The sequence below is a fragment of the Hemitrygon akajei genome, chromosome 10 (assembly GCF_048418815.1).
Source record: "Hemitrygon akajei chromosome 10, sHemAka1.3, whole genome shotgun sequence".
Lineage (NCBI taxonomy): Eukaryota > Metazoa > Chordata > Chondrichthyes > Myliobatiformes > Dasyatidae > Hemitrygon > Hemitrygon akajei.
In genome coordinates this window covers 23,284,925-23,311,731 of record NC_133133.1, presented here as the reverse complement: position 1 = coordinate 23,311,731, position 26,807 = coordinate 23,284,925, and the positions used below count along the sequence as shown (strand labels likewise).

The following is a 26,807-nucleotide window of genomic DNA, read 5'->3' as shown; positions in this document are numbered from 1 at the left end:
GCTCCCCTAAATATGTAATCTGCTCTACCGAATGCCCTTCACTGTTTCCATTCAATTCAATCCCTTTCCCACTGCTACCATGATGTTGATTATCCTGCTTCAGCGTTGCCACCCTGAGCAGTCACAACTGCTTGCACCTTATGGCTCTTCCTACTCCTTCAGGTGGCTATCCTTCTGTTCCTGTGAGGTGGCCAAATCCAGAGCATACCAATCAGGAAATTCTCCACAACCTAAAATGCTGGAAGAACTCAATGAGTCAGGCAGCGTCTATGGAGGGAAATAAACAGTTGTCATTTTGGGACGGAGTGGAAGAGTCTGAAAGAACTGTGGAGATACGGTTATCATATCAAGTGATTTTTTTGTGTATTTTCTGATTTTATGGACATAATCATTTTGAAGACATCTGTAAAAATGGAAGTCATTCATTACCTGTGAATGAACTGTATTCTACATCTTTTTTGCTCTTGTGTCAATAATGTCACGTTTTTCCACAATATATTGCATTTTCAGTGTTCTTGTCCACACAGTCTGCTTATAATTTTCAGAATCATATTTATTTCCACTGTCATATATGATGTGAGATTTGCTTTACAGCAGCAGTGCAGTGCAAGGGCATAAGATTACTATAAAGTACACAAATAAATAAATAGATCATAAAAAGGAATAACAAGGCAGTGTCCAGGGGTCAAAGACTGTTTCAAAATCAGATGGCAGAGGGAAAGAAGCTGTTTCTGGATCACTGAGTGTGAATTTTCAGATTCTGCGCCTCCACCCCCAATAGTAATTTCCCAGTGAAGTCTCTTTATGTTCTCCTGTTCCCTCACAATCCCATCAGCAGACTTAGAAATGTGACTTGTTGTTCCTTCAGTGAATTTGTTATTGTGGGTTGGGAGTAGCTGGGCCATACAGCCATTCCCTGCCTTATTCAGGCAGCACGCTAGTGTAGTGCTTAATACAATGCTTTACAGCACCAGTGACCTGGGTTCATTTCCCACCACTGTAAGGAATTGGCACGTTCTCCTTGTGTCTGTGAGTTTCCTCCCACAGTCCAAAGGCACACCAGTTGGTCCGGTAGTTGGTCATTGTAAGTTGTCCTGTGTTTAGGACAGGGTTAAATTAGTCATTGCAGGGTAGTGTAGCTTGAAGGGCTGGAAGGGCTATTCCACATTATATCTCAATAAATAAATAAATTCCACTAGTCACAGCCTGTCAACCTGGGAGAAATCTGCTTATTCCTTCTCTTTCTGTCTGAGAACTAAGTCACACTCCATGTAGATGTAGTAAGGGCTCTAACCATGACCAGTCTCCTGTGTGGGACATTATCCACAGCCTTCAGAAAATCCAAATATCCCACATTCATTGGTTAATCCTTATCTATTTTACTCAGAGAACTCCAATAGTTTGATTTCCCTTCCATAAACCTACACCGACCCTACTCATTTTCTTTTCATGTTTTTGTATTTATTATTTCAAGGTGTTCTTTTATTAAAATTCTCAGATTTATATTCTGTTCAATTGCTTTATAGCTAGAATGCTATTAAATCCATATTTAAATGTAAAAAAATCTTAATGCTTGGTTTTAGGTCAAACATCAGAACCAGGTAGAATGGGATTCCCAGGAACAGATGGTCCTGCTGGTGAGCCAGGCTATCCTGGACCACGAGGGGATCCTGGTCGGAGAGGTAAGATGTAATATTGTGTTCTCCTTCTTGCTGGCATAAGCTTATTCAGTAAGTTAATATTAACAAATTAATATTCCAGGAAATTCAGTATTTCAGTAGCCTAACATATTACTTACATTCCGTTCTGAATCTTTATTGGTCAGAAGGTGTTTGGAATATTGTGAGCATTTTTGGGGCATATTGGTATCAGAGAAGGGCCAGAGGAGGTTTACGAGAATGATGTGGGGAATAAAAGGGTTAATATACGAGGAGCGTTTGATGGCTCTGGCTCTGTACTCAATGGACTTTAGAAGATTGGGGGTAGAGATCTCATTGAAACTTATCGAATATTGAAAAGCCTACATAGAGTGCACGTGGAGAGCATGTTTCCAATAGTGATGAGAGTCTAGGACTAGAGGACACAGCCTCAGAATAGATGGACAGCCCTTTAAAACAGAAATGTGGAATTTCTTTCGGCAGATGGTAGTAATTCTGTGGAATTCATTGCCACAGAGGGCTATAAGGTCAAGTTTGAAGAGGAGGTTAGTAGGTTCTTGATTAGTAAAACAATCAAAGATTACAGAAAGAAGTCAAGAGAATAGGGTGAGAGGGGTAGTAACTCAGCCATGATGGAATGCTGGAGCAGACTTGATGGACTAATACTGCTCCTATATATATTATGGTCTTTTTTCAAAATTAATTTCAAAACCGGTATCAATTGGTTACAAAGGAATAAAACTGTTCATGGAGAGAAAGATATAATGGAATGGATATCTTTTACAAAAAGTTTGAAGTTGCTAAAATGGGATTACTGGTGTTAAATTGAATGGAAATTTAATTTTTGTTTTGTATATGAACACAATTTAATTATAAGTAGAGAATATTGATAGAGATAAAATACAATGGGATAGATATTATCATTCAGATTACACATTTTCTGCCCAAAATTATCTCCAGTACAAACAGTGCCCATGCTCCAATGAACCAAGTGATGCCAAGGAACTGGAGAAGTGCCACCATACCTTATTGCCCCAGGCACTTGATTATTGCACAACGTAATGGTTTACCTATTATTAGCAATACTGCACCTGCAAACATTTGTAAAATTCATGTGGAGGTGTGCCTGAGAAGCAACTTTGCTAATAAGCCCAGCATGTCATGGTCAGAGCAGTCAGTTAGTTGGTGCTGAGATTGCTTTTCTGGATCTATTTCCCCATCCAGATACTCCATCCAATCCTGTTAATCACTTTCTGGAGTGTCTCTTTTCCATTTGCTTCATAATAAATAGATTATAACATTTTCTCTACTACTGATCTCCTCCTAATTGTTCTAAACCTCCCTATTTTCTCTCCTCCCCTGTTCTTAGATAAGAGATTAACCCTTTCCAAAGTGTAATAACCCTTGAAGAATCCATGGAATTTTGGATGAAGGCATCTATAGCATAATTCACCAAAGTCAACTTTTCAAAACACAAGGATTCAGGTCATCAGGTCTTGGGGAATTATCACTTTTTACTTCCATTGATTCCATCTATTAGAATCATAAAATCATAGAAAAGTAGAGCACAAAAAAGACCTGGGATTCACCGATAAAGGGCCTTTAATCAGTTTAGTCCATTCCGGACCATCAACCATCTAATCCTTCATTTTTGGTCTGCCAGGAAATGCAGGATCTCCTGGTGGCACACATTTCAATTCTAGTTCCCATTCACATTCTGACATGTCAGAGCTTGGCTTTGGTTGAGTGAACTTGGCCATTTCTCCTTGGAGTGACAGAGGATGAGAAGTGACCTGATAGAGGTGTATAAGATGATCATGTGGATAGTTAGAGACTTTTTCCCAGGGCTGAAATGGCTAACGTAAAAGGGCACAGTTTTAAGGTGCATGGAAGAGGAGATGTCAGGGGTAAGTTTTTTACGCAGAGAGTGGTGAGTGTGTGGAATGGGCTGCCAGTGACAGTGGTGGAGGCGGATACAATACGGTCTTTTAAGAGAATCCTGGATGGGTACATGGAGCTTAGAAAAATAGAGGGCTATAGGTAACCAGAGGTAATTTCTAAGTAAGTACATGTTCGGCACAGCATTGTGGACCGAAGGGCCTGCATTGTACTGTAGGTTTTCTATGTTTCTATTCAGTCCATGGCCTCCTCTACTGCCACGATGGGGCTAAACTCATGTCAGAAGAGCAACACCTTATATTCCATCTGAGTAGCTTACAACCTGATGGCACAAACATTGATTTTTCAAACTTCAGGTAATTGCCCCCAACCCTTTACCATTCCCCTGTCTTGTTTTCCTTTCACACTTTCTCTTCTTACCAACACATCACCTCCCTCTGGCGCTTCTTCCCTTCCCTTTCTTCCATGATATTCTCTCCACTCCTATCAGACTCCCCCCTTCTCTGGCCCTTTACCTTTTTCCCCCGATCAATTTCGTAGCTATTCACTTTACCCCTCCCTCTCTCCCAGTTTCACTTATCACCTGTTACCTTAGACTTCTTCCTGCCTCCCTCCACCTTCTTATTCTGACTTCTCCCCTTCCTTTGAGCCCTGATGAAGTGTTTTGGCCTGAATCATCAACTGTTCACTCTTTTCCATAGATGCTGCCTGGCCTGTTGAGTTCCTCCAGCATTTTGTGTGTGTTGCTTTGAATAATAAATAGGTCATTTATTCCACACTTAAGTTGTTGAGTACAGGTGGTGTACCAAGAAGAGACATGTTGGCCAACTAACTTTGAGATCATAGTGGTGGGACAATAACTTTCAAAAATTTATATGATAGTCTCTACAGGATTTCTTTCAAAGTCAGCAACAATAAGGGAAAATAAGGATTGCTTATGGAAGCAATACTCAGTCTAAAAGGTTGAATCATGAGACAACACACTCCTACCACACCTCTCCCTCCATACTCCTTCCTTTTTGTTGACTTATTCTGGCTGTTGGATCTCCATCAATGTCAATTGACGATTGTCTCTCTGTTCCCCAGCAATATTTAACAATAGGAAGGGTGAAATGAAGCACAATTAGAGGCAGAGAGGTTAAAACAGCAATCTGAGGATTACAATTCTGCAGAAGAAATCGTATCAACTCGAAATGCCATGACGCCGGATAGGCCAGATTCACGAATCAACGGATAGGAAGGAGATTTCATGAACAGCGTCTAGCATTGAGTGGAGATCAACAAACTATGTGTAGAGACTTGTCAGAAAAAAAAACACCTAAGTTTCTATCAGATTAGGATTTCTAAAATGTATCAAAACTATCAAATTTACCAGTCTCTCAGATCTTTAGATTTGGATCTAGCCTTTGAAGTTTAGAAATTTTAGAGATGGTTGTGTTGCAATATATAAAATAACTGGCGGATTGGAAGAGCAGATACTGAGAGGATTGGAGAACATCCTGTAGAACTCAGGATAACAGATTAGCAGCAATTTAAGATCTGGAGAAATTCCATCACTTAGAAGTTTGTGAATCCTTAAGATTTAGCATTCCGGTGCGTTGCAAAAGCTCGGCTGATAAGCAAGATAGATTTCTGTGTGAAAGACAACTGTGAAATATTGAATTCCAATTGTTGTGTTTTGGCTATGATCTTGTAGAAGAGCCAAGTGATTCTTCCGGTTTGAAAATGATCATGCTCTACTTTAACTGATTTATCTGTGTGAATCTAGTCATTCTCTTTCCTTATGCCATCTATTAATTATGAATTACTGTATTCCATATAGGTTTACCAGGGCGTCCAGGTGCCCCAGGGACACCAACACGAGGAGACGGGATTCCCGGGTATCCGGGTGATGTTGGTCTGCCAGGATATCCTGGATCACCTGGCCCTCAAGGAGACCAAGGTAGCCCTGGTTTTCCAGGATTTCCAGGTATGCATGTTGCAACATTACTTTATTTCTAGAGTCAAAGAGTATTGCAGCACATTGCATCCGCACTTCCATTTTTGCACATCCACACTAAGTCTGTTTGCCGCAGTACATCTGTATCTTTTTATATGTTGCCGACTTACATTTCTTATGCCTAGTAATTGTATCTAGTCCCACCACCTGGTCTGGGAATGGTTTCAGATATTTAACCACAATATTTGTAAAAAATACTTTTCCTTCAAACTCCCTTTCAGTCTCCTTCATTTCACTGAAGCTGCGTGCCCTTTGATTTTTTATACCCCTACCTTGCTGAAAAAGATTCTATCTACTCTATCGATGCCTTTTATAATTTTGTAATTTATGCCACGTCATTTCCTTAGCCTCAGAAAAGTATTGTTACACTGTTAAACTCTGCCTCCTATCGCCAAGCTAATTTTGGATCCTGTAAACCTGCTCACCTAGGATCCAATATGCTGTCACCTTCTTGACTAGCCCTTCAGATTCAGGAACAAAATCAGGTTTATTGTCACTGGCATTAGTCATGAAATTTGTTGTTTCGGCAGCAATACTTGGCACGCATAAAAATGACTATAAGTTACAATTTAAAAAATAAAATTAATAGTGCAAAAGAGGAATAAAGTGGTGTTCATGGGCTGTTCAGAAAGCTGATGGCAGAGCAGTAGAAGCTGTTCCTAACATGTTGAGTATGGGCCTTCAGGCTGCTGTACCTGCACCCTGATGGTAGTAATGAGAAATGGGCATGTCCCAGATGGTGAGGGTCCTTAGTGGTGAATGCTACCTTCTTGAGGCACCACCTTTTGTAGATGGTCCTCACTGGCAGGGAGGCTTCTGTATGTGATGGAGCAGGCTGAGGCTATAACCCTCTGAAGCCACGTGAGACTTGTCACATACTTTACTGATATCCATTTAGACAATGCCTATTATCTTGGCTTCATCAATCTTCTTAGTTACCTCTTCAAAATCTTAACCAAATTGGTGAGGCAGGATCTCAAAATGTTTAAAATCAATTGTAACCAATTTCACCATTGTATGCCTTGATTTCATGTGGGCTGGGTCATTTTGCCAGTGGGAAACTTTCAGGGGAAGTTGATTTTGTTTTTGATTGTATTACTGTTTTTAAATTAATTATGCTGCTGAAAATACAAGCTTATTTGAGTCTGAGACGAACAGTATAATTGAACTCATAAAACCTTTAACTGAACATCTGCGCTGATAATTTTATTGTTCCAACGTTATTTCTTTAGTTAAATGTATATATTAAAAAGTATAAATAATTCATGGATGCACCATGCTAATTCCTTACTTGCACAAAATTATTTCCTCTTTAAAATACTCTTCTTTGTATATCTCTATCCACTGGCACGTTAAACAAACCAAAACATGAAGCATTTGTTTGTGATTAGCTGAGATGTTCATGGTCATCATTCCCAAAAGAAATCTAATGTAGGGTTCAAAGGAGAAACATTAAAATTTTAGTGTTGAGAAAGTTGTTTGATGCGGTGTTCAGACTCCCCTTGAGATTGTAAATGGGAGCAATATTGGAGTTGTGTGCATAGCAAATTTTACATTTTTCTTTGTTCTTTATGATAAAGGTCTCAAAGGTGAGCCTGGAAAACCTGGCAGAGTGGGACCGAATGGATTACCTGGCTCTCCAGGTCCCGTGGGAGATCCAGGTCCAAAGGGATATCCTGGATTACCTGGGTCAGAGGGTAAGTACATACCATTAAAACAAAACACTGTACAGGCAGTCCCCGGGTTACGAACGAGTTCCATTCCTGAGTCCGTCTTTAAGTCAGATTTGTACGTAAGTCAGAACAAATACATCCGGTATTAGTTAGCGTCAGTTAGTCAAACGTTTGTCTTAGTATATGGTATATTTTACCCTTCTATGCATATAAAACACTTAAGAAACATATGTATTCCAATAATTAAACCACTGCGTTGCTTAGTAATAATTGTAGCTTTCATGGGGGCAGGGCCTTTCACATGCTCCATTATTCTCACTTTATCCGTTATCCTTTAATATTCTTCCGATCATTGACTGACTGTAGCCTAACGCTTTTCCAATGACTGATGGCGTTTCACCTCTATCCAAACGCTTTGTTATTTCCACTTTATTTTCAATCGCGATCGCTTCCCGTCAATGGAACAGAAACACTGCGAGCGGCGGTTCCCAAGTTGCGCCGGCTCCTGAGGTCCGCTGGGTCCTAAGGACCACCGCACTGAATTCCCCGGATCCTAAACTCCACCGCACTGAGACGGGTTAAATGGGACAAGTGGGGGCTGTGCTGGGTTTGGGTATTTGATCCTCCACAATATTCCGCGTGGGAATTTAAACTAGAGGTGGCAGTGTTTTATTTATGAGGTCTAGTTGCGAGCTCGACATCAACCCGGCATGGATGGTACGGGAGTCACTGGATCGACATCAACCCGGCACGGGAGCGGTCTGTCACTAAATCGAACTCGGGAACCTCAAGCCCGGTGTTGATCTCACTGCGCCACTAGCCGACCGGAAAAGGGGAGGCGGGGTCAGGGTGAATCTTACTAAGAAAAATTTAAACCAAATACAAAGTTAAATACTCAACACAGTGTCAACGGCAACGACTTAAAATGGCGGACGGTATCGCAATCTGACTTAAAATGGCGGACAGCGTCCTCCTTCCTCATTTCGTAAGGACGAGTTGTCCGTAAGTCGGATGTTCATAACTCGGGGACTACCTGTACTGAAGATTGCAACACTTGGATTTTCTGTTATTTATTGGGGCAGCACAGTGTCAAAATGGGTAAAACTGCTACCAAATTCCAGAGGTCAGGGTTCAATCCTGCCTTTCAGTATGTGAAGTTTTCAAATTCTCTCTATGTCTGTTCTGGTCTCCTCCTGAGTTTTAATGAACTGCAGGCTGGTTGGTTAGTGGCCATTGTAAATATGGTTGAACCTAGGGGAAGTTCAAATGGTTAAATTTGATATCAGAGAATGTATACAACCTGAAATTCTTACTCTTCGCAAACTTCCATGAGACAAGGAGCCTCAAAAAACGAATGATAGTAACATCTGGACCTCAATACCCTCCTCCCCTTCCCACGCACAAGCACCAACCCCCCCCATGCAAACAATAGCAAAAGCCCCCCCACCCCAAAGAGACCTTGATCTGAAGTCCATCAAAAACTACAGTCCATAACCCAGCACTTCGGTATCTTGGACAGGCTCTCTGTCTTCATCGAGAGAGAGAGTTTAGTCCTGCATCGACAGCAGCAGAGACCAGTAACTTGCTGTTCCCATATTACTGGAAAAGTAAGGAGTATAAATGGGATTAATGTAGGATTCCAACCACAAGAGATTCTGCAGATGCTGGAAATTCAAAGCAACACGCATAAAAAGCTGTAGAAACTCAGCAGGCCAGGCAGCATCCATGAAAAAGAGTAAACAGTCAACATTTCAGGCCAAGACCCTTCATCAGGACTGGAAGAAATGATGAGAAATCAGGGCAAGCAGGTAGGAGGAGGGGAGGATGAAGTACAAGGTGGTAGGTGATAGGTGAAAGCAGGAGGGGGGAGGTGTGAAGAAAAGAGCTGGGAAGTTGCTGAAAGAGATAAAGGGCTGGAGAAGGAAGAATCATAGGAGAGGAGAGAAGACCATGGAAGGAAGAGAAGGAGAGTAGTACCAGAGGTGATGGGCAGGTAAGGTGAGAGAGGGAAACAAGAATAGGGGAATGCTGGGGGGGGGGGGGTGCAATTACCATAAGTTTGAGTAATCAATGTTTATGCCATCAGGTTGATAGCTACCCAAATAAGGTGTTGCTCCTCTAACCTGAGTTTGGCTTGATTGTGGCAGTAGAGGAGGCCATGGACTGACATATCGGAATGGGAATGAGAATTAGAATTGAAATGGGTGGTCACCAGGAGATCCTGTTCTTTTCTCTGGCAGCCCAGAAGTGTAGGATTAAGTGGTTGATGATTAACATGGACTGAACTGGTTGATCGGCCTCTCTCGGTGAATCTGGGTTTTTCTTTAAATCTCTGTTTAGTATCAGTTTGCAATTTTTTCTTTCAGAACTCTTCACATTTTTGATCCTACATTGCAAAATGCTCTTTATGCTTGTGTGCCAGATTTCAGTCATATAGAGCTTTATCTCAGGGCAGACAAAATACTTTTATCATCCTTGAAAAGGTTTCAAAGAGTAGCCACCACTGTACTGTAGGAAATACATCAGCCATCTGTGATACTGAGCACAAAATCAGTGTGTTAATGTTCACTGAGAATTGACTATTGGCTGAAATAGTGCAAGTAAAGCAAAGGACATTTTAAGGGGGTAACTCTGGTCTCAACACAATACAGCTCTGAGGGATGATGTCTGTGGCAATACAGCAAGTCCATCAGGCATTGGTCAGCATGGAATGTCCTGCAGATGTTGCAAGAGGACTTGATGGATACTGTGGGGTGGGTCTCAGGGCAGACTGTCCAGAACATGTGGTAGAACACTTAATCACCAGATTACAAGCATTAAGACTTTGCCTGGCTGGCAGTGAGAGGAGCCTTCCCAGTCAGACTCTTCCTAGAGCATCACTCCCACAGTGCGTTACCCGCGAGATGACTACAGTGGGGAGGATATGATCGCTCACCTTTGTGTGCACTGTGGGTTGTAGAAAGTTTCAAGGGCTGGTGCCACAGTTCACCCTGAGCAGCTGCATGACAGAGGACTCTCTGATCTATGGGCTGTTTCTCGGTTCACACACAGGAAAGATCTTCAACTTGACTGGCAGATTCCAGGCTGCAGGAGTACATGCTGAATGACGCACTGAAGTTTGGTGCGGCTACCACAATGGGCTCGGTAAGGAAGGAGCCAGGTTGGGTGAGGAAACCCCTCAACTATTGTAGAAGGAAACCACCCCAGGAGGCCACACAAGTGGCAACAGTGCAGATAGTTTTAAAAAATACAACAGAAGACTAATTGATGCATTGTCTCTGATTATAAGAGTAAAAAGGAATTGGGAGATTTATTCATGTCATTCTTTATTATAAATAACATTTATTTTGATGAAAAAAAGTGTCTGGGTTGGTGTTTGGAACTCTTTCCTTCTAACTCATGTGCTACCTGTGAGACTCAGCTGGCAGTCAGTGCAAGACTACTGATTGAAAAGACTATTGAAAGATTCCCTAGTGCAATAGATGGACCTCACAATCTACTTTGTTATGATCTTCCACCTTATAGTCTACTACCTGCATTGCACTTTATTGTGAATTATGTTATTGTTTTATCTAATACTACCTCAATGTCCTGCAAAGACACTGCCCAGAAGAAACATGGCAAATCACTTCTTAGGAAAAATTTGCCAAGAACAATTATGGCCATAGACACCATGATCACCCATGCCATATGACACAGATGATGGTGACCTCAATGCACTATGTAACGATGTAATCTGTATGAATAGTATACAAGACAAGTTTTTCACTGTAACTTGGTACATGTTACAATAATAAACCAATTCCAGTTCCAAGGTTGCATGTTGTGAATTGACTTCAGCATGCATTTGAACCTTGACCCAGCATGCAGAGTTCTCATTAACTTAACAGGTTTACAGTACTTTGGTATTTCCCACGTGTCATTGTTTCCTAATTAATTCTTTCTTCCATAGGTTACCCGGGGAATAAGGGTTTGCCAGGACGGCCGGGAGATCCATCCCGTGGTGTGAGCGTGGGCTACACACTGGTAAAGCATAGTCAGTCAGATACTGTGCCGGTCTGCCCGTTGGGGATGAACAAACTATGGGATGGTTACAGCTTGTTGTATGTGGAAGGGCAAGAAAAGGCACATAACCAGGATCTGGGTAAGTGCGTTTGATGGCTCTGTGCCTGTACTCACTGGAGTTTAGAAAAAATGAGGGGGGGGGGGGTGGTTCTCATTGAAATCTATCAAATATTGAAAGGCCTCGATAGAGTGACCTAGATAGGCCGAGATTTTTGCTATCATGGGGGAGTGTAAGACCAGAGGGCACAGCCTCAGAACAGAAGGAGAGAGATGCAGATGAATTTATTTCATCAGAATGTGGTGTACCTGTGGAATTCATTGCTACAGATGTCTATGGAGGCCAATTCACTTAGTATATTTAATCACAGGTTGACAGGCTCTTGAGTAGTAAAGGTGTAAAAGGTTAATGGGAGAAGGCATCAGATTGGGATTGAAAGGTATGATAAATCAGTCATGATGGGATAGCAGAGCAGACAGTGGCCCGAGTGGCTTAATTTCTGCTCCTATGTCGTCTTGCCTTATGGTCTTGTGACATAATCTGTGAGACTTCAAAGAGGCCTTCAGAGGAACATTTAACATCCAACAATATCACCAGCAACAGAGAATGATTTGGATGTAAGCAGCCAGGGAAAGGTCTGGAAGTATTTGAATACCGGCCAGTTTGAAAAATACTTCTGAACAACAACGTCATCAGCAAAGGTTGTCATTGTAAAATGTCAGTAAACACAAGAGATTCTGCAGATGCTGGAAATCTACAGCAACACACACAGAGTACTGATAGACTGGTAAGTCAGGTTGCATCAATGAGGGAAAAAAACCATCAATCATTTTGATTATCCTGTCACTACATTGTAGATACTTAAAACCACTTCTTATGATGTTGTTTACATTGTAAGTATGTGCTGATGTCCATGTATTTATGCACATTTTATTCCACACCTGTCCTTTATAATTCTTTATTTGTTATAATTGTTGAATTGTTTTTTGTTGGATGTCGCACCAACACACCACAAAAGATTCCTAACACGTGTAAATGTGTACAGTGCATAAAACTGATCTTAGTCCTAAACAATTGATGTTTTGAGCCAAGATCCTTCATCAGGACTGGAAAAGAAGGAGGGAAAAGTCAGAATAAGAAGATGGGGGTGGGGGGGGGAAGAAGGAGAACAAACTAGCTGGTATAGAGGAGACCAGTTTCCCTTCCCCACGCATTCTGGCTTCTGCCTCTTTCCTTTCCAATAGTTTCAGCCCAAACTATTGACTGTTTACTCCCCTCCGTTGATGCTGTCTGACTGAGCGAGTTTCTCCAGCACTTTATGTGTATTGCTTATTCTAAAAGTTAATTGGTTTTAACTGATTTTAAAGTGGGCCTCTCCAAAGAAAAAGCTGGGAGCTGTTTCTGAGTGTAAGAAATAAAGTCAATTCAATTCAATTCTTACTGGAAGATTGACATTGCCAGTGAATTACACCTCCATGATCAGGAGGAGCAAGAGTCATGCCCGAATAAACTTGGAGAAACATGGGCAGATTCTGAGAAAACTTGGCCTCCTCAGGGACTCAAATCTGTTGTAGATAGTAGCAATAGTATTTTAATCTTAAATTTATGTAGCGTTGTTGGTGAATAAACTTTTGTAAAAAAAAAGGAGCCAGGGCCAGCATCTGTCAGTGAGAATACAATTCAGATGCTGTAGTCGGCCTCAGAACTGCCAGTCTTGGATTAGCTGAGTGTTTCCAGTCCTCACCCATTCAAAGTGTGTGCACTGCTGGCACAGTCTAAAGTTGAAGTTGTAAGAAATGTTGGTAAGGCCTAATTTGGAGTGTTCTGTGCATTTCTGGTCATCCTTTGGACAGGAGGGACTTGCCAGCCTTGGACGGCAGCCCCGCCTAGAAGAAGGAGAACTCTGATTTTTGCTGCCTTGTGGCCATACCCACCCATGGGAAAGCCTTTGGGAATAAACCCCAAGGAAGAAATCTGGAGCCGGGGTCCCTAAGGCAGTTTGATGTTGTTTACAACTTCTGCGATGACACTAGTGCCTACCTGTATCAGCACTTTCCCTTCCCTTGGACTACATCAGTGACGTGGAGAGAGGGAGCCCATTGCATGGCCAGCAGCTGGTTTTTCAAATCTTCCATCCACAGTCCATCAGAGGTGCAAACCCATGATCCTCTGGGATTGACAGCTGCCTACTATACTCTGGTCATCCACATACAGGAAAGATTTCAATAAGATTGAAAAAGTACAAATAAAATTTACAAAGATGATGCCAGAAATTGAGGACCTGAATTACAGGGAAGGTTGAATTCTTTAGGACTTAATTCCTTGGAGTGAAGGATAATGAAGGGAGATTTGATAGAGCTATACAAAATTATGAGGGGTATAGATAGCAGGCTTTTTCCACTAAGGTTGGGTGAGACTAGAACTAAAGGTCATGGGTTAAAGGTGACAGGTGAAATGTTTAAGGGAACACGAGCGAGAACTTTTTCACTCAAAGCATGGTGGGAATGTGGAATGAGCTGTCAGCAGGAGTGGTGAAAATGGGTTTGAATTCAACATTTAAGGGAACTTTAAGTACATGGATGGGAGGGGTATGAAGGGCTATGGTCCAGGTGTGGGTCAATGGAACTAGGCAGAATAATGGTTCGGAATAGACTGCTGAGCTGAAGAGCCTGTTTCTGTGGTGTTGTATTCTATGATTCAATCACTCTGACTCTTATAAGAGAATGATCAGGCTTTGTCCACAGTGAAGCAACAATGACTGACCTCTTGGAGAAGTTGCTAAGTGGCAGCTGATTTTCATGGCATCCTTAGTTTGCGTCAGCCCCATGAATGGGGGAATGGATCTGCATATATTGGGAGAAGGATGACACTTTAAAAGTTAATTATTAGTGGAAAGAATCTGGTTTACATTGAAAATGGTGGGTGAATGTAGCATTAGTGCAGGGGCTTCATGGCATGGATTTGGATTCTGCTAATTACTAGTATTTCTAAAAATTCCTGTCTTCCCTTTTCTTCAGGAATGGCTGGTTCGTGCTTGCCTCGTTTCACCACGATGCCTTTCCTGTATTGTAATGTTGACGAGGTCTGCTACTATGCAAGCAGGAATGACAAGTCCTATTGGCTTTCCACCACCGCTCCCATTCCCATGATGCCAGTCTCCAGCTTCCTGATCCAAAATTATATCAGCCGCTGCTCTGTCTGCGAGGTGCCATCTCAAGCTATTGCTGTACACAGCCAAGACATTACCATCCCGCAGTGCCCTGGTGGCTGGCGAAGCCTCTGGATAGGGTACTCTTTCCTTATGGTTAGTGCAGCTTTCCTTCAGCGAACTTGGCATTGACACCATGAAGAGTTTGATAGGTAGAAACTGAATGGGTGTGGCAGGGACTGTCAGGATTGAAGGTTCCTTCACAAGATACGTTGAGCCGAACAGAGATAAGGGTGAAAAGAAAATCATGTATCTCACATGAGCTCTAACACAACCTATTCAGCTATTTTATGTAGAATTAGAATCAGGTTTATTATCACTGTCTAATATGAAATGAAATTTGTTGTTTTGTTGTACAGTGCAAGGACATAAAATTATTATAAATTATAAAATAAATAAATAGTGCAAAAAAAGGAATACTGGAATTAAGGTAGTGTTTTTGGGTTCATGGACCGTTCAGAAATCTGATGATGGAGGGGAAGAAGCTGCTCCTGAACTGTTGAGTGTGGGTTGTCGGTGTCCTGTACCTTCTCCATGATGATAGCAGCCGGAGAAAGGTATGTTCTGAATTGTGAGGGCCCTTAATGATGGACGCCACGTTCTTGAGGAAGCACCTCTTGAACGTGTCCTCAATAGTAGAGCTAGCTGTGAATTAGTGTAATAAATAATTAAAGTGAATAATTTAAAATCTGACTCAGAAGCACATATGATTAATTTTATTTCTTTCTAGTATGTACATCTACTGAATTATGTAATTTGGCAGGTTTTTATAAAGACCACATTATTAAAGCAGCCTTGAAGTCATAAATAGGGAAGTTTTTCCGCAGAGTCCAGTGAATCAGAAGAGATCTAAGACAGTCTATGAGTTCCAGTGACCATTTTAAGAATTCCAGGTTTAACCTAACTTAAACTCTCTGGGTTTCACTATGGGGTTTGAATTGATTTCCTGATTATTAATTCATGCTTTTAGATTGCTAATCCAATGATCTAGCCACAGACTGTAATTGCTAGGCAACCTGCTGATCATGCAATTTTTTAATGCCTTGCTTCTGGGCTCTTTCTTTCCTCAGCACACGGCTGCTGGCCCAGAAGGTGGAGGCCAGTCTCTCGTGTCACCAGGCTCCTGCCTAGAGGACTTCCGTGCCACACCCTTCATTGAGTGCAATGGCGCGCGCGGCACCTGCCACTACTTCGCCAACAAGTACAGCTTCTGGCTGACGACGGTGGAGGCAAGCCGACAGTTTGAGGAGTCGCCGCCCTCAGAGACACTGAAGGCAGGCCAACTGCGTACGCGGGTCAGCCGCTGCCAAGTCTGCATTAAGTACTTGTAGCCGCTGCCCGGCCAGAGGTTTTCCTGCTGCCGTTTCTCTTGCCCGGCTGGCTAGCACAGGCGTGCCCTTCTGGCGGGTCACCAGCAAGTTTCATGAACTCTGTATATTAGAAGGAGATGGTTTCTAATGCGGACTGTATAAAACAAGGTGCTACTTCATTCCCACCACTGTGCAAAAAGCTTTTATTTGTCTTCATCAGGTCAGATTCCACATAAGCAAACCAATAACAGAACCAATTAGTGGCGGTGTCACTGGCTCTGGTCTAGTCTGATCTTTTCAAATAGTAGTCCCTCATTTCTGCTCATTGCATTACTATGTGAGCAGGACTCTACAGAAACCACTAACGAAGACCAGCATTTGCCTCTGTATGAACTCATTGCAAAGCTGAAGTAGGCTGGGTCCAGCTCTCTGCTTTTTCATGTATATTTCAAGTCCCAACCAGAGCAGAAATGCAAAGTTAACTTTAATGTCAAATCTGGAATGTTGTTCTCCCTGTTGTAATGCACATAATTGATTTTAATGCTCATAATTTGTGCCTAACTATTCTCCACTCATTGCATTCTACTGAAAAAATTCACCTGTTTTTATTGGGAGACTTTGTTGTACTCTCTGGCTCAAGTTGTTTCTTTAAATATATTCTGAGGAAAGCAGTTCCGCTGTATATTGGGTAAATTGTTGTAAGCCCTACCATGGCCCAGCTCATTAACTAACAGAATGTGGTCAAATAATTAACGTTGGAAATAGCAATGAGAGTGTTTACCAGGCACATTAGGTAGATGCTTATTGCTTTCTTCACGTTGACACCCACAGTCTCATATTTTCATTCGTTCTCAAGCTAACGTAAAATTATATTTTGATTTTCCATAATGGTTCGTCTGATTTGCGTTGTGGATTACTGCATCTCAACTACATCACAGGGGTCTTCCTTGACACTTAGTGGATTTAGAGGCTGAACAAAGGATGCCAGACCTGTCACCTCCTAAAAATAAATTAGTCCAAGCATTGAAGGCTTTCAAGTATATATGTACTGTATATACATTATTAGTTTGCTTTGTTGTGGAATTTCAGTTTGAAGGTCACAGCCTCCCACCAACCCAAATAAAAATTGAGTTTACTTTCTATAACCAATATTGTTCTTGCAATTCTCCCAAAGTTAAAAAATATATTTTTGAATGTTATCTGCCTTAATTGTACAAGTTGCCTTTCACACCAATCTGCTGCAGTCCACCAGAAACAAAATGTAGTTTATCGTGATGGTCATTTTGGTTTAAAGCTGTCTTTGTTATAGGACAAAATAGGAAAGGTGCTCAACATAACTTAACACAAAGGTGCTCTTTTTAAAGTTCATGGCTACCTCAGAAAGTGCAAACATTGCTGAAATTTCTCACTTCATACCACGTTATTGCAATAACTGAGAATTGATAGAAATGTATTGATAGATCTGCCTGGTTCGATGGAGCTTCTTTTGCCTTATTTCCTCCACATAAAAAAAAGTTTTCATACTGCTCAGTGAAGTGGCTGGATATAACACTAAATTTTCTGTAAGCTTAGAGCAATGCATAAACAGTCACCTTCTGCAAATCCATTTGGCTTTGACTCACATGGTGAAGTCTCTCAGTCATTATTTCATGCCAGTACAGAATACTTTATTCCACAAAAAAAGTTGAATGTTTTATTCATTACCAAAAATTGGAAAAGAGACCATTGTAAAACCAGTTTCATGCTGGCTAAGCAAGACACATTGGCACATATTTCAGCATTTAATGGTGTGTTAACAGAGAACAAAGATAAGATGCATATGCATCCTTGCAATTGCTATCCTATAAAACCTCTTAAAAATACATTCTGTTGGAAGATTTGTCTCCCCTTCGCTCAGAGGAAGTTGATTGAAAAGAAAATTAAACCTTAGAAGACTTAAAAAAGAAATGGTAAACACAGGAAATTCTACAGATGCTGGAAATCTTGAACAACACATAGAAACTGCAAGTCAAGCAGCGTCTGGCTTCAGTCCCCTTCCTTTCCTGTCTTGATGAAGGGTCTCTGCCCAAAGCATTGACAGTTTAATCCTTTCCATAGGAGCTGCCCGACTTGCTGAGTTGCTCCGCCATTATAAGTGTGTTTCATAAATGAAGGGGGCTTGATTTAATGCTCAAATCATATGCAAGAGATCCTAACCACCCTGAAATAGAGCTGCTGGTGGTTTCTGCAGTACTTCATAAATACAATGCTTTGATACAACCTGTTTTGAAATCTATAGTATCTGTTGCTTATCATGTCTGCTTGAGTCTATTGGTCTCAGTTGTAAATGAGTGTGATAATATTAGTCACCAGCATGAATGAGGTAAAGTGATAAATGATTTCTGGACATGTAATATCAATCTGACGGGACAAAGCTTGCTTCTTTATTGTTCAATATTTATAATCCACAGATGCTATGGATCCCAGCAGGGACATTTTACAAAGCAGTGCAGCCAGTTATTCTGAACTTGGTACCTTTTTTCTCAGAGGCATCCCTTTATACTGCAGAAAAAGTTTTGTTTTAGCAAGAAGATAGAAATTGGATGTACAGGAACAGCTTAACTGTCCCATGAGACCTTCATGAAGAGTTATGTTTTTATAGCATTGTAAGGCCAGATTCTAGCTTTGTCACTGAGGATCCAATCATCTGCCATGTCCCAAAACCCAGCAGAAGACATTATTAGAAGCCTGGTAAAGATTTGGATCCATTCTTGAAATCTGCGGATAGATTTTTCAAATCTGCAAATGATGGTAGAATACGAATATACTTTTTTTTGCCAAAAGCATTCCAAAAACAGTGACTCTTCATGTAAAAGAAAAACAACGTGTTTTCAAAACCCCTAATATGTTGGTATTCACATTTATTTAGAGATACAGCACGGTTACAGGCCCTTCCAGCCTCTTACCATGCCACTCAATTACACCCATGTGATCAATTAATCTACTACACCCTCTATGTCCTTGGAATGTGGGAGGAAACCAGAGCACATGGAGGAGATCCATGCAGCCGCGGGGGGAATGTACAAACTCCTTACAGGCAGTGGTGGGAATGGAACCCGGGTTGCTGGTGCTGTAATAGCGTTGTGCTAACCACTACACTACTGTGTCACTCTCATGGTGCTATTTCAATTATTTCAATGCACTGCTGTAGCCTACAACCTAGCTTTTCATTAAAGGGAATTAGGGTGCAACCATATTCCACTGAGCCCACTTGTGAGCACTTGAATACCACCCTCCCCCACCCCATAAGAAAATTGCCCCTACCCTTTCTGGACTAGCAGCTCTGCCACAGGTGGCTAAGAAAGAAATCACACTTCTAAATTCAGCTGAATTGCTGTCAATTGCACTTATTATCTGTTAACTGATCTTTTCCTCATTTTTAACAAGCTGACAATCCAAATCTTCAGATTTTTATTGTTTTGTCTGAGATCTCTATACCTAGAATTAATACTTATATCTTCAAATGGTATTTGGTGCAACTGAAATTTTAAATTTAAATGTTTGTACTAAAAGAATATGAAGCTGTATAAATTCAATTTATAATCACCAAATGTTAAATGCTAGCAAGACAGCTTTGCTTTTCCTTGACCATTGATGTTACAGAGATATGAACTGGCAAAATAATAAACTCGTGTCTGACAAAAGGATTATGTTTAGTTTCCTTTGCTTGCTAACTGCAAATGCCTAGTAACAATAAGCTCAATAAATAGAGGATCTGGGCCCAGATGAAATTTATCCCAATTTCAGCAACAGTTGACACTGTACTTCAAGAGGAATGGCAAATATTACATTTCTAGATCCAGACTTCCCAAGATTTTTAATGCTAGTGGCCCCTACCATTAACCAAAGGGTCTGTGGACGCCAGGTTGACCTTCCAGTGAAATTTGATATCTGTCTCAGTTTGTAGCCCTGGGAAGAGCCTGTAGATCAGACATCCTCTGATATGGAGCTGGTGGGGAGGAAATGGGACACAGATCCCTGCATTGGTCTCTAGAAGTGTGCCCTTTTTAACAGCATCCATCCCAAGGGCAGTGTGTATTGAGGCTGATATCTGATTGGGAAGACCCACTCACAACCAGCCAATCTGCTTAGTACTTGTTAGTCAGATCTTGTGATGAGGTCGTCTACCAGAGAGTTTGGACAATTTGCTTAGAGAATACAGTGTCACTGACCTGTAGGCTGTGAAGGATGTTTCTTGCTGACCACTGCTTGATGGACTTAAGATCAAAAGTGTTTACTTGGAAGTCCTTTTACACAAACGATAAGCTGTGTGGCAATATCCAGTAGAGGAGCTGATCCTCTCTTCTGCAACACTAGGGACTGATAGAACCTCAGCTTGGGGGACATATACCCCGAAGCCACAGTCTGATACAGCCACATGCAATTGTGGTTATCAGGATGAGAGCAACAGTGGGTACAATTTTGCCCCTATTCTTTGGGGATGTGCATTGTGACCTGTCTGATTTGACCGAAAGCGATAGAAGCAGGATTAGGCCAATTGGCCCACAGAGTCTGCTCTGCCATTTCAACATGGCTGATACAATTTTCCTCTCAGCCAAAACGTCCCGCCTTCTCCCCATATCCCATACCCTTCATGTCTTGATCAATCAAGAATCTATCAACCTCTGTCTTAAATATACATAAAGACTTGGCCTCCACAGCTGCCTATGGCAAAGAATTCCACAGATTCAGCACTCTGGTGAAAGAAATTCATCCTCGTCTCCATTCTAAAAGGACGCCCCTCTATTCTGAGGCTGTGTCCTTTGGTCTTAGACTCTCCCACCATAGGAAACATCCTCTCCACATCTACTTTTTCCATTTGATAAGTTTCAATGAGGTCATTCTCCTGAACTGCAACAAATACAGGCCCAGAGCCATCAAACACTCTTCATATAACAAGCCATTCAATTCTGGAATCATTTTTGCTAACTTCATTTGAACCCTCTCCAGTTTCAGCACATCATTTCTAAGATAAGGGGCCCAAATCTGCTCACAATTCAACAAGTGAGGCCTCACCTGTGCTTTATAAAGTCTCAACATTACGTCCTTTCTTTTATATTCTAGTCCTCTTGAAATGAATGCTAACATTGCATTTGCCTTCCTCACCACAGACTCAACCTGCAAATTAGCCTTTAGGGAATCCTGCACAAGGGATCCCAAGTCCCTCTTGTGTCCCAGTATTCTGTATTTTCTCTCCATGTAGAAAATAGTCAACCGTCTCATTTTTTCTACCGAAGTAAATGACCATACACCTCCTGACATTGTACCTTCATACTTGCCAATACCCCTGTTAGGCACAATATACTTTCCAGTACCCACATAGTGTAAAAAAATGCCTATCATATGCTAAAATGAGGAAAACTGTTCTGCTTTAAATTTCTATTTTTCTTTAAACCTAGCTTACACAGTGCCTGTGTACTGTGCACAACTTTGAAATAAGTGTGATCCTTGAGCTTGATGGTTTTTCGCGAGAGTTATGACAGGAAAAGCCTTCAGTTGCCGGGCGTAACAATGTCCAAGCGGTTACTCTTCTTGTGAGTATGTGGTTCACTGCACTATAGCCTCTTTCAACCAAGTAAGAAGTTGGAAATGCAATAAAGAATAGTTTGGCGCTTCTCCAAAATCCAGGAAACTTTGTATGACAGTGTAGCCACATACCACAAAAGCTGACATTTTTGAAAAGCACTTTTGCTGCTTCATCATTCTGAATTTTGGTAATTTCTTCTTGCAACCCTCTTCCTGTTCTTCCACCTTGAAAAGAAATGGGTTAATTATTCAGTCTGGAATTTCCAGATCGTTCAAATCCTTGAATCGATTCTGAAAATTCTTCTTCAGTGACTGTGGGAGTAAGCAGCACTCTTGCAAATCACTGTCTGGGAAAGAGAGTGTCATATTTTCCGTGCAGTGAAACTGTGAGAACGTTCTTCTCCTGATGTTTTGCTTGTATATTTCTAATTTTCCAATGAAAGTGGACACTGCACTTTTCGTCTGGACTAAATTGAAATTCTCACCTGGCAGTTTCATATTTATAATGTTCATTTTGTCATACAGATCGGCTAGGTATGCCACATCTCCACATAGAAGTTCAATCTTGTTTCCCAAGCTCTTGTCAACTTTGAGCAAAAATACAATCTCAGTATCAAAAAGATCAAAGGAATGTTTTAAGCAGCAGCCTGTTGGCAGCCAGTGCACTTCAGTGTGAAAAAGCAAGTGGTCAAACTCTTCATCATTATCTTGGCATAGCTGGTAAAATATTCTGCTATTTAATTAATTTTGTTGATAGCAAATATTACAAGAGTCGTGCTTGAACAATGTCACTGGCTGAGGATTTGGCTGCAGGATGTTGATGATGAATTACACAATGCATTTCAAGCAGACTCGGAATTTATCTTTTCATAAGTGCCACTAAACCAGCATGGTGACCTGTCATATAAGGTGTTCCATCTGTTGCACAAGAAATCATGTTGAAATCACAATGCTTTTATCCTCAATATACACTTTAAGCTTGTCATAGATGGAGTCTCTATTTATATAATCTTTTAACTTTTTGTAAAAGAAAGTCTCTTCATAAATGTTTCCATTTTTGATAAAGTGTTATATGCCATTAGCAATGCCTCATGGTCTCATACATTTGACTCATCCAATTGTATCCCAAATTCTGTATTTTGTAGCTTTCTACACAGATGATACTCAATGTCTTCACTCATTTCATCAATACAACTAATTATAGAGTTATTACTCAAAGGAACTGATTTTAAAATATTAGTATCCATTTGAGAACAGTGGTGAACACTTCTGATATAGCAGGCATTATTAATCTTTCACCACTTGTATAAGATTTTCCATACTCTGCTGTCATTTTGGAAATGTTAAAGAAAGCAATGAGGCCACTATCAAGGTCAGTTTCAGCTTTCTTGGCAAATGACTCGAGTGTCCAACACTGTTCAAATGTTTCTTTCATCTTCTGGAAGATGAAATTAGCCTTTTCAGGATGTCTTTTACATCATTGTTTAACAATCATTAACGGGCTAAATTAAAATTTAAAAGTTAACACAAGCTGGGAATGCCTGTCGGATGTTGATGATGACTGCATGGTGACACGATGGAATGATGGCTCTATTTCACCGCTTGGTTCTGGCCAGTGCTGTATCATTGCACAACCTGTTTTCTGTAGATCATTTGAGAAAGTTGCGAGACAGTACTTGACTTACTGTTAAATTGCATGAACTTTTTCCATGCCACAGGTCAAGGGGAACTGTTGGGCACCCAGGCTGCTAACTTTTGCATCCCCAATAATGTCTGTTTGGTTGGTAAGGTCAGATGAGATTGCCAAGTTTCAGATGTGTTGTGGCGACGAGTACTCACCGCCTGCAGAGCTATGGTTCTTCCTGTGCCTCATCCTTTTATTTTGGAAATGCTTGCTCTACTAATTGTCAGTCAGGTCTCATGCTTCAAGTTAGGGTGCCACTTACCATCCCTCTGACGACTTCTATTTCCCCTAATGTTCCCTTAGGACTCGTAACCACCCCTGTTGGGAATCGCTGATTTAAAGGAATCATGAGAGTGAAGTGATCCTTGGCAAGTGGAGAGAGATTGCAATAACAAGCCAGAGCAATTACAATTTATGTGGACTTGATTAAGCCATTAGTCAGGATATTGTACTGTAGATATAAGTCCCACCAGAAATGTGTGTGGAGCAATCTCTGTTAATGTTTCATTGGAGTACTAAAGCGGCTGACTTCTGAATGAGAAGGCCCTATTTGTCCAACCAGATGAACACAATGGGACTTATGGCAATTCTTGAAGAAGATGAGTAATCCTCAATGCTTCTGATCCGCATTTGCTCCTCTGGCAATATTAGTGAAACATTCTGTACTTGGTCAGCATCATATTGCTAGATGTCTAGCATTACTCTGTGAAATCACATTACAGTTGTGGTAATATTGTATTTCAGAAGAACTTCATTAGTTATGAAGTAATTTAATTTGTCCTGAACTTATGAAGAGGATATATGTAAATCCAACCTGGATTTATTTCAGAGAGAACAGAATGAATCCTGACTCCAGGGAAGAACTGGCTGCAAACAAGGCAATAATGTTGGAGCATTTAAAACCAGCAATGCACCAGAGGTTAGAAAGAGCACAGAAAGCTCAGCATTGAAAGGCTGTCTTACTAAGACCAAAGACCATAAGACATAGGAACAGAATAGGCCATTCGGCCCATTGAGGCTGCTCTATCATTCCATCATTGCTGATTATTATTCCTCTCAACTCCATTAAAGTCATAGTAAGAGAGGTAGTGAGAAAGGCAAAGAAAATGTGTTGGAGAACACACTGTGATAGTATTGGAAAAGAGATCCTAGTAGAGGAAGTTTGAGGTATGATATGGAAAATGAGGAGAGAGAAAACTTGATGCATTATTGGTTTTGAATGGTGGGGAGAAGGTAGCAGTTACTGACTGAAAAGGCAGAATTATTAGCAAAAGTATTTGTCAGTGTACATAGTTTGGCCAATTTGAGTAAGGAAGACAGGTGTTATAGAAAAACAAGTTTGGGAAACAATCCTCAGATTGCTGAGAAAAAAGAATGTCCCAATTGTTGCTTGGATGTTGAATTTACATTGACTGAACATAAAAGGACTAATAACAGTGCTGGTCAGATATTACCGGGGAAAGATGATAATTGTTATAGCATGTTTACACAGTTATAGGATTCAAAGCTTCTGTTTGTCTTGGAATATTTTAACACAATATGGGTGGAAGCGCAACTTCCCTCTTCATGGAAATTAGTTGCTATTTTCCCTATATTGACACCTGTTAAGGATCAATCAGATCCTTCCAGTTATCGACCTATTTTGCTAACTTCATATGTATGTAAGATAATGGAACACATTGTAATAGCAAAACTTTCTTATTTTGTGGAGAGTCATGGAAAATTAGCTGTATACCAATCAGGATTTCATTAAGGGGAAATGATCATGGACTTGTGTGAAGTTTGGAATCTGATATTTATAAGGCCCAAGTTTATACAGAATCAGTGGTAGCAGCTTTCTTTGATGTAGAGAAAGCTAATGATATGCAATGGATACAAGGATTATTGCTTGAACTTGAAAAGATAGGTGGTGGAATGTTCAATTAGATTCAAGATTTTTTGAGTGACAGGAAGATACAAGTTGGTGTGGGAACAACATTTTCTAATGAGAATGAGATAGAGAATGGGACTCCACAGGCAAGTGTGTGTAGCCCACTCCTTTTTAATATTAAGATTAATGCTGTTTTCTTAAGTATTGTTTCAGACATATCTGAGTTGTTGTATGCTGATGATGGTGCAGTGTGGAAGACGGGCAGGAATATAAATTAAAAGTTAGGAGAGAGTAGGCAGATCTCAATGAAGTAGAGGAATGGGAATTTTCTGCTGCAAAGAATCAAGTTATTTGTTTTCTAAAAAGAACATTAGTCTCTCAATCAATCTCAAGTTATATAGTAAATCTCTTAAACAAGAGTCAGTGATGATGTTTCTAGGTATGTGGATACACAAGGCTAATGTGGAAGGTGCATGTGAATAAATTTCTAGAGAAGTGTGAAAAAAGCTCTTGCTGTGCTAAGGTGCTTAGTTGGAAGTGATTGGGCTGTGAGTAGGAGGTCATTTAAACATGTGTATATTGCTTTAATCAGTTGTCTTTGACTATGGATATATTGCTAATGGGTCAGTCTCAACAACGGTCTTAAAGCACCTAAATAAAGTTCAAGCTCAAGCACTATGTTGTGGTGCTATTACGGTAAATCTTTTCCAATTGCCCTGTACTTAAAAAGACCAAGGTAACATGTTGAATGACTGGTGTCCTGTCACACTCACCTCAATAATAAGCAATTGCTTTGAGAAGCTGGTGAAGGAGTACATTTGCAGCATGCTGCCACCCACACTGGAACCTCTACAATTCACCTACGGACACAACCGATCGACAGATGATGCAATAGCAACAGCTCTACACACCATCCTTACACATCTGGAGAAGAGGGATGCTTATGTGAGAATGCTGTTCTTGGACTACAGTTCAGCATTCAACACCATAATTCCCTCCAGAGACCTTGGCCTTCACCCTGCCTTAGTAGCTGAATCCTGGACTTCCTGTCAGATCCCTTACCTCTGCCCCTCTGACCCTCAACGCAGGTGCTCCTCAGGGCTGTGTTGCCACCCACAGCTCCAATCTGCTGATTAAATTTACTGACAACACTATACTGATTGGCCTAATCTCAGATAATACTGAGGCAGCCTACAGAGAAGAAGTCATCACGCCGACACAGTGGTGTCAAAAAAACAACCTCTCCATCAATGTCGCAAAAACAAAGGAGCTGGTTGTGGACTACAGGAGGAATGGAATCAGGCTATAGACATCGATGGATCTGAGGTTTAGAGGATGAACAGCTTTAAGGTCCTCAGCATAAACATCACTGAAGGCCTCACGTGGTCTGTACATACTGGCTGGGTGGTGAAAAAGGCACAACAACACCTCTTTCACCTCAGATGGTTGAAGAAGTTTTGTATGGCCCCCCCCCCCCCCAATTCTAAGAGCTTTCTATCAGGGCACGATTGAGAGCACCCTGACTGACTGTATCACTACCTGGTATGGGAACTGTACTTCCCTCAATCGCAGGACTTGGCGGAGAGTTGTGCAGACAGCCCAAGGCATCTGTAGATATGAACTTCCCACTATTCAGGACATTTACAAAGACAGGTGTAACTGAAGAGCTGAGTCACCCCAGACACAAACTGTTCCAGCTCCTACCATCCAGGAAACAGTACCGCAGCATAAAAGCCAGGGCCAGCAGGCTCTGGGACAGCTTCTTCCACCAGGCCATCAGACTGATTAATTCATGCTGATGTAACTGTATTTCTATGTTATATTGACTATCCTGTTGTACATAATATTTATTATAAATTACTATAATTGCCACATTGC

At 41.1% G+C, this 26,807-nt stretch overlaps 1 protein-coding gene across 4 annotated transcripts in view; it reads left to right on the top strand.

Annotated features, from left to right (window-relative positions):
• Positions 1–19,493, top strand: part of col4a6 (collagen, type IV, alpha 6) — a 409,162-nt gene extending 389,669 nt beyond the window's left edge. For all 4 annotated transcript variants that reach the window (XM_073057903.1, XM_073057902.1, XM_073057904.1 and 1 more), the window contains 6 exons: positions 1,584–1,682; positions 5,380–5,526; positions 7,137–7,253; positions 11,182–11,373; positions 14,310–14,596; positions 15,571–19,493. In XM_073057903.1, the coding sequence (XP_072914004.1) occupies positions 1,584–1,682; positions 5,380–5,526; positions 7,137–7,253; positions 11,182–11,373; positions 14,310–14,596; positions 15,571–15,831 (1,103 nt within the window). In that variant the 3' untranslated portion in view covers positions 15,832–19,493. The remainder of the gene's footprint in view (positions 1–1,583; positions 1,683–5,379; positions 5,527–7,136; positions 7,254–11,181; positions 11,374–14,309; positions 14,597–15,570) is intronic.
• The last annotated feature ends 7,314 nt before the right edge of the window (positions 19,494–26,807 follow it).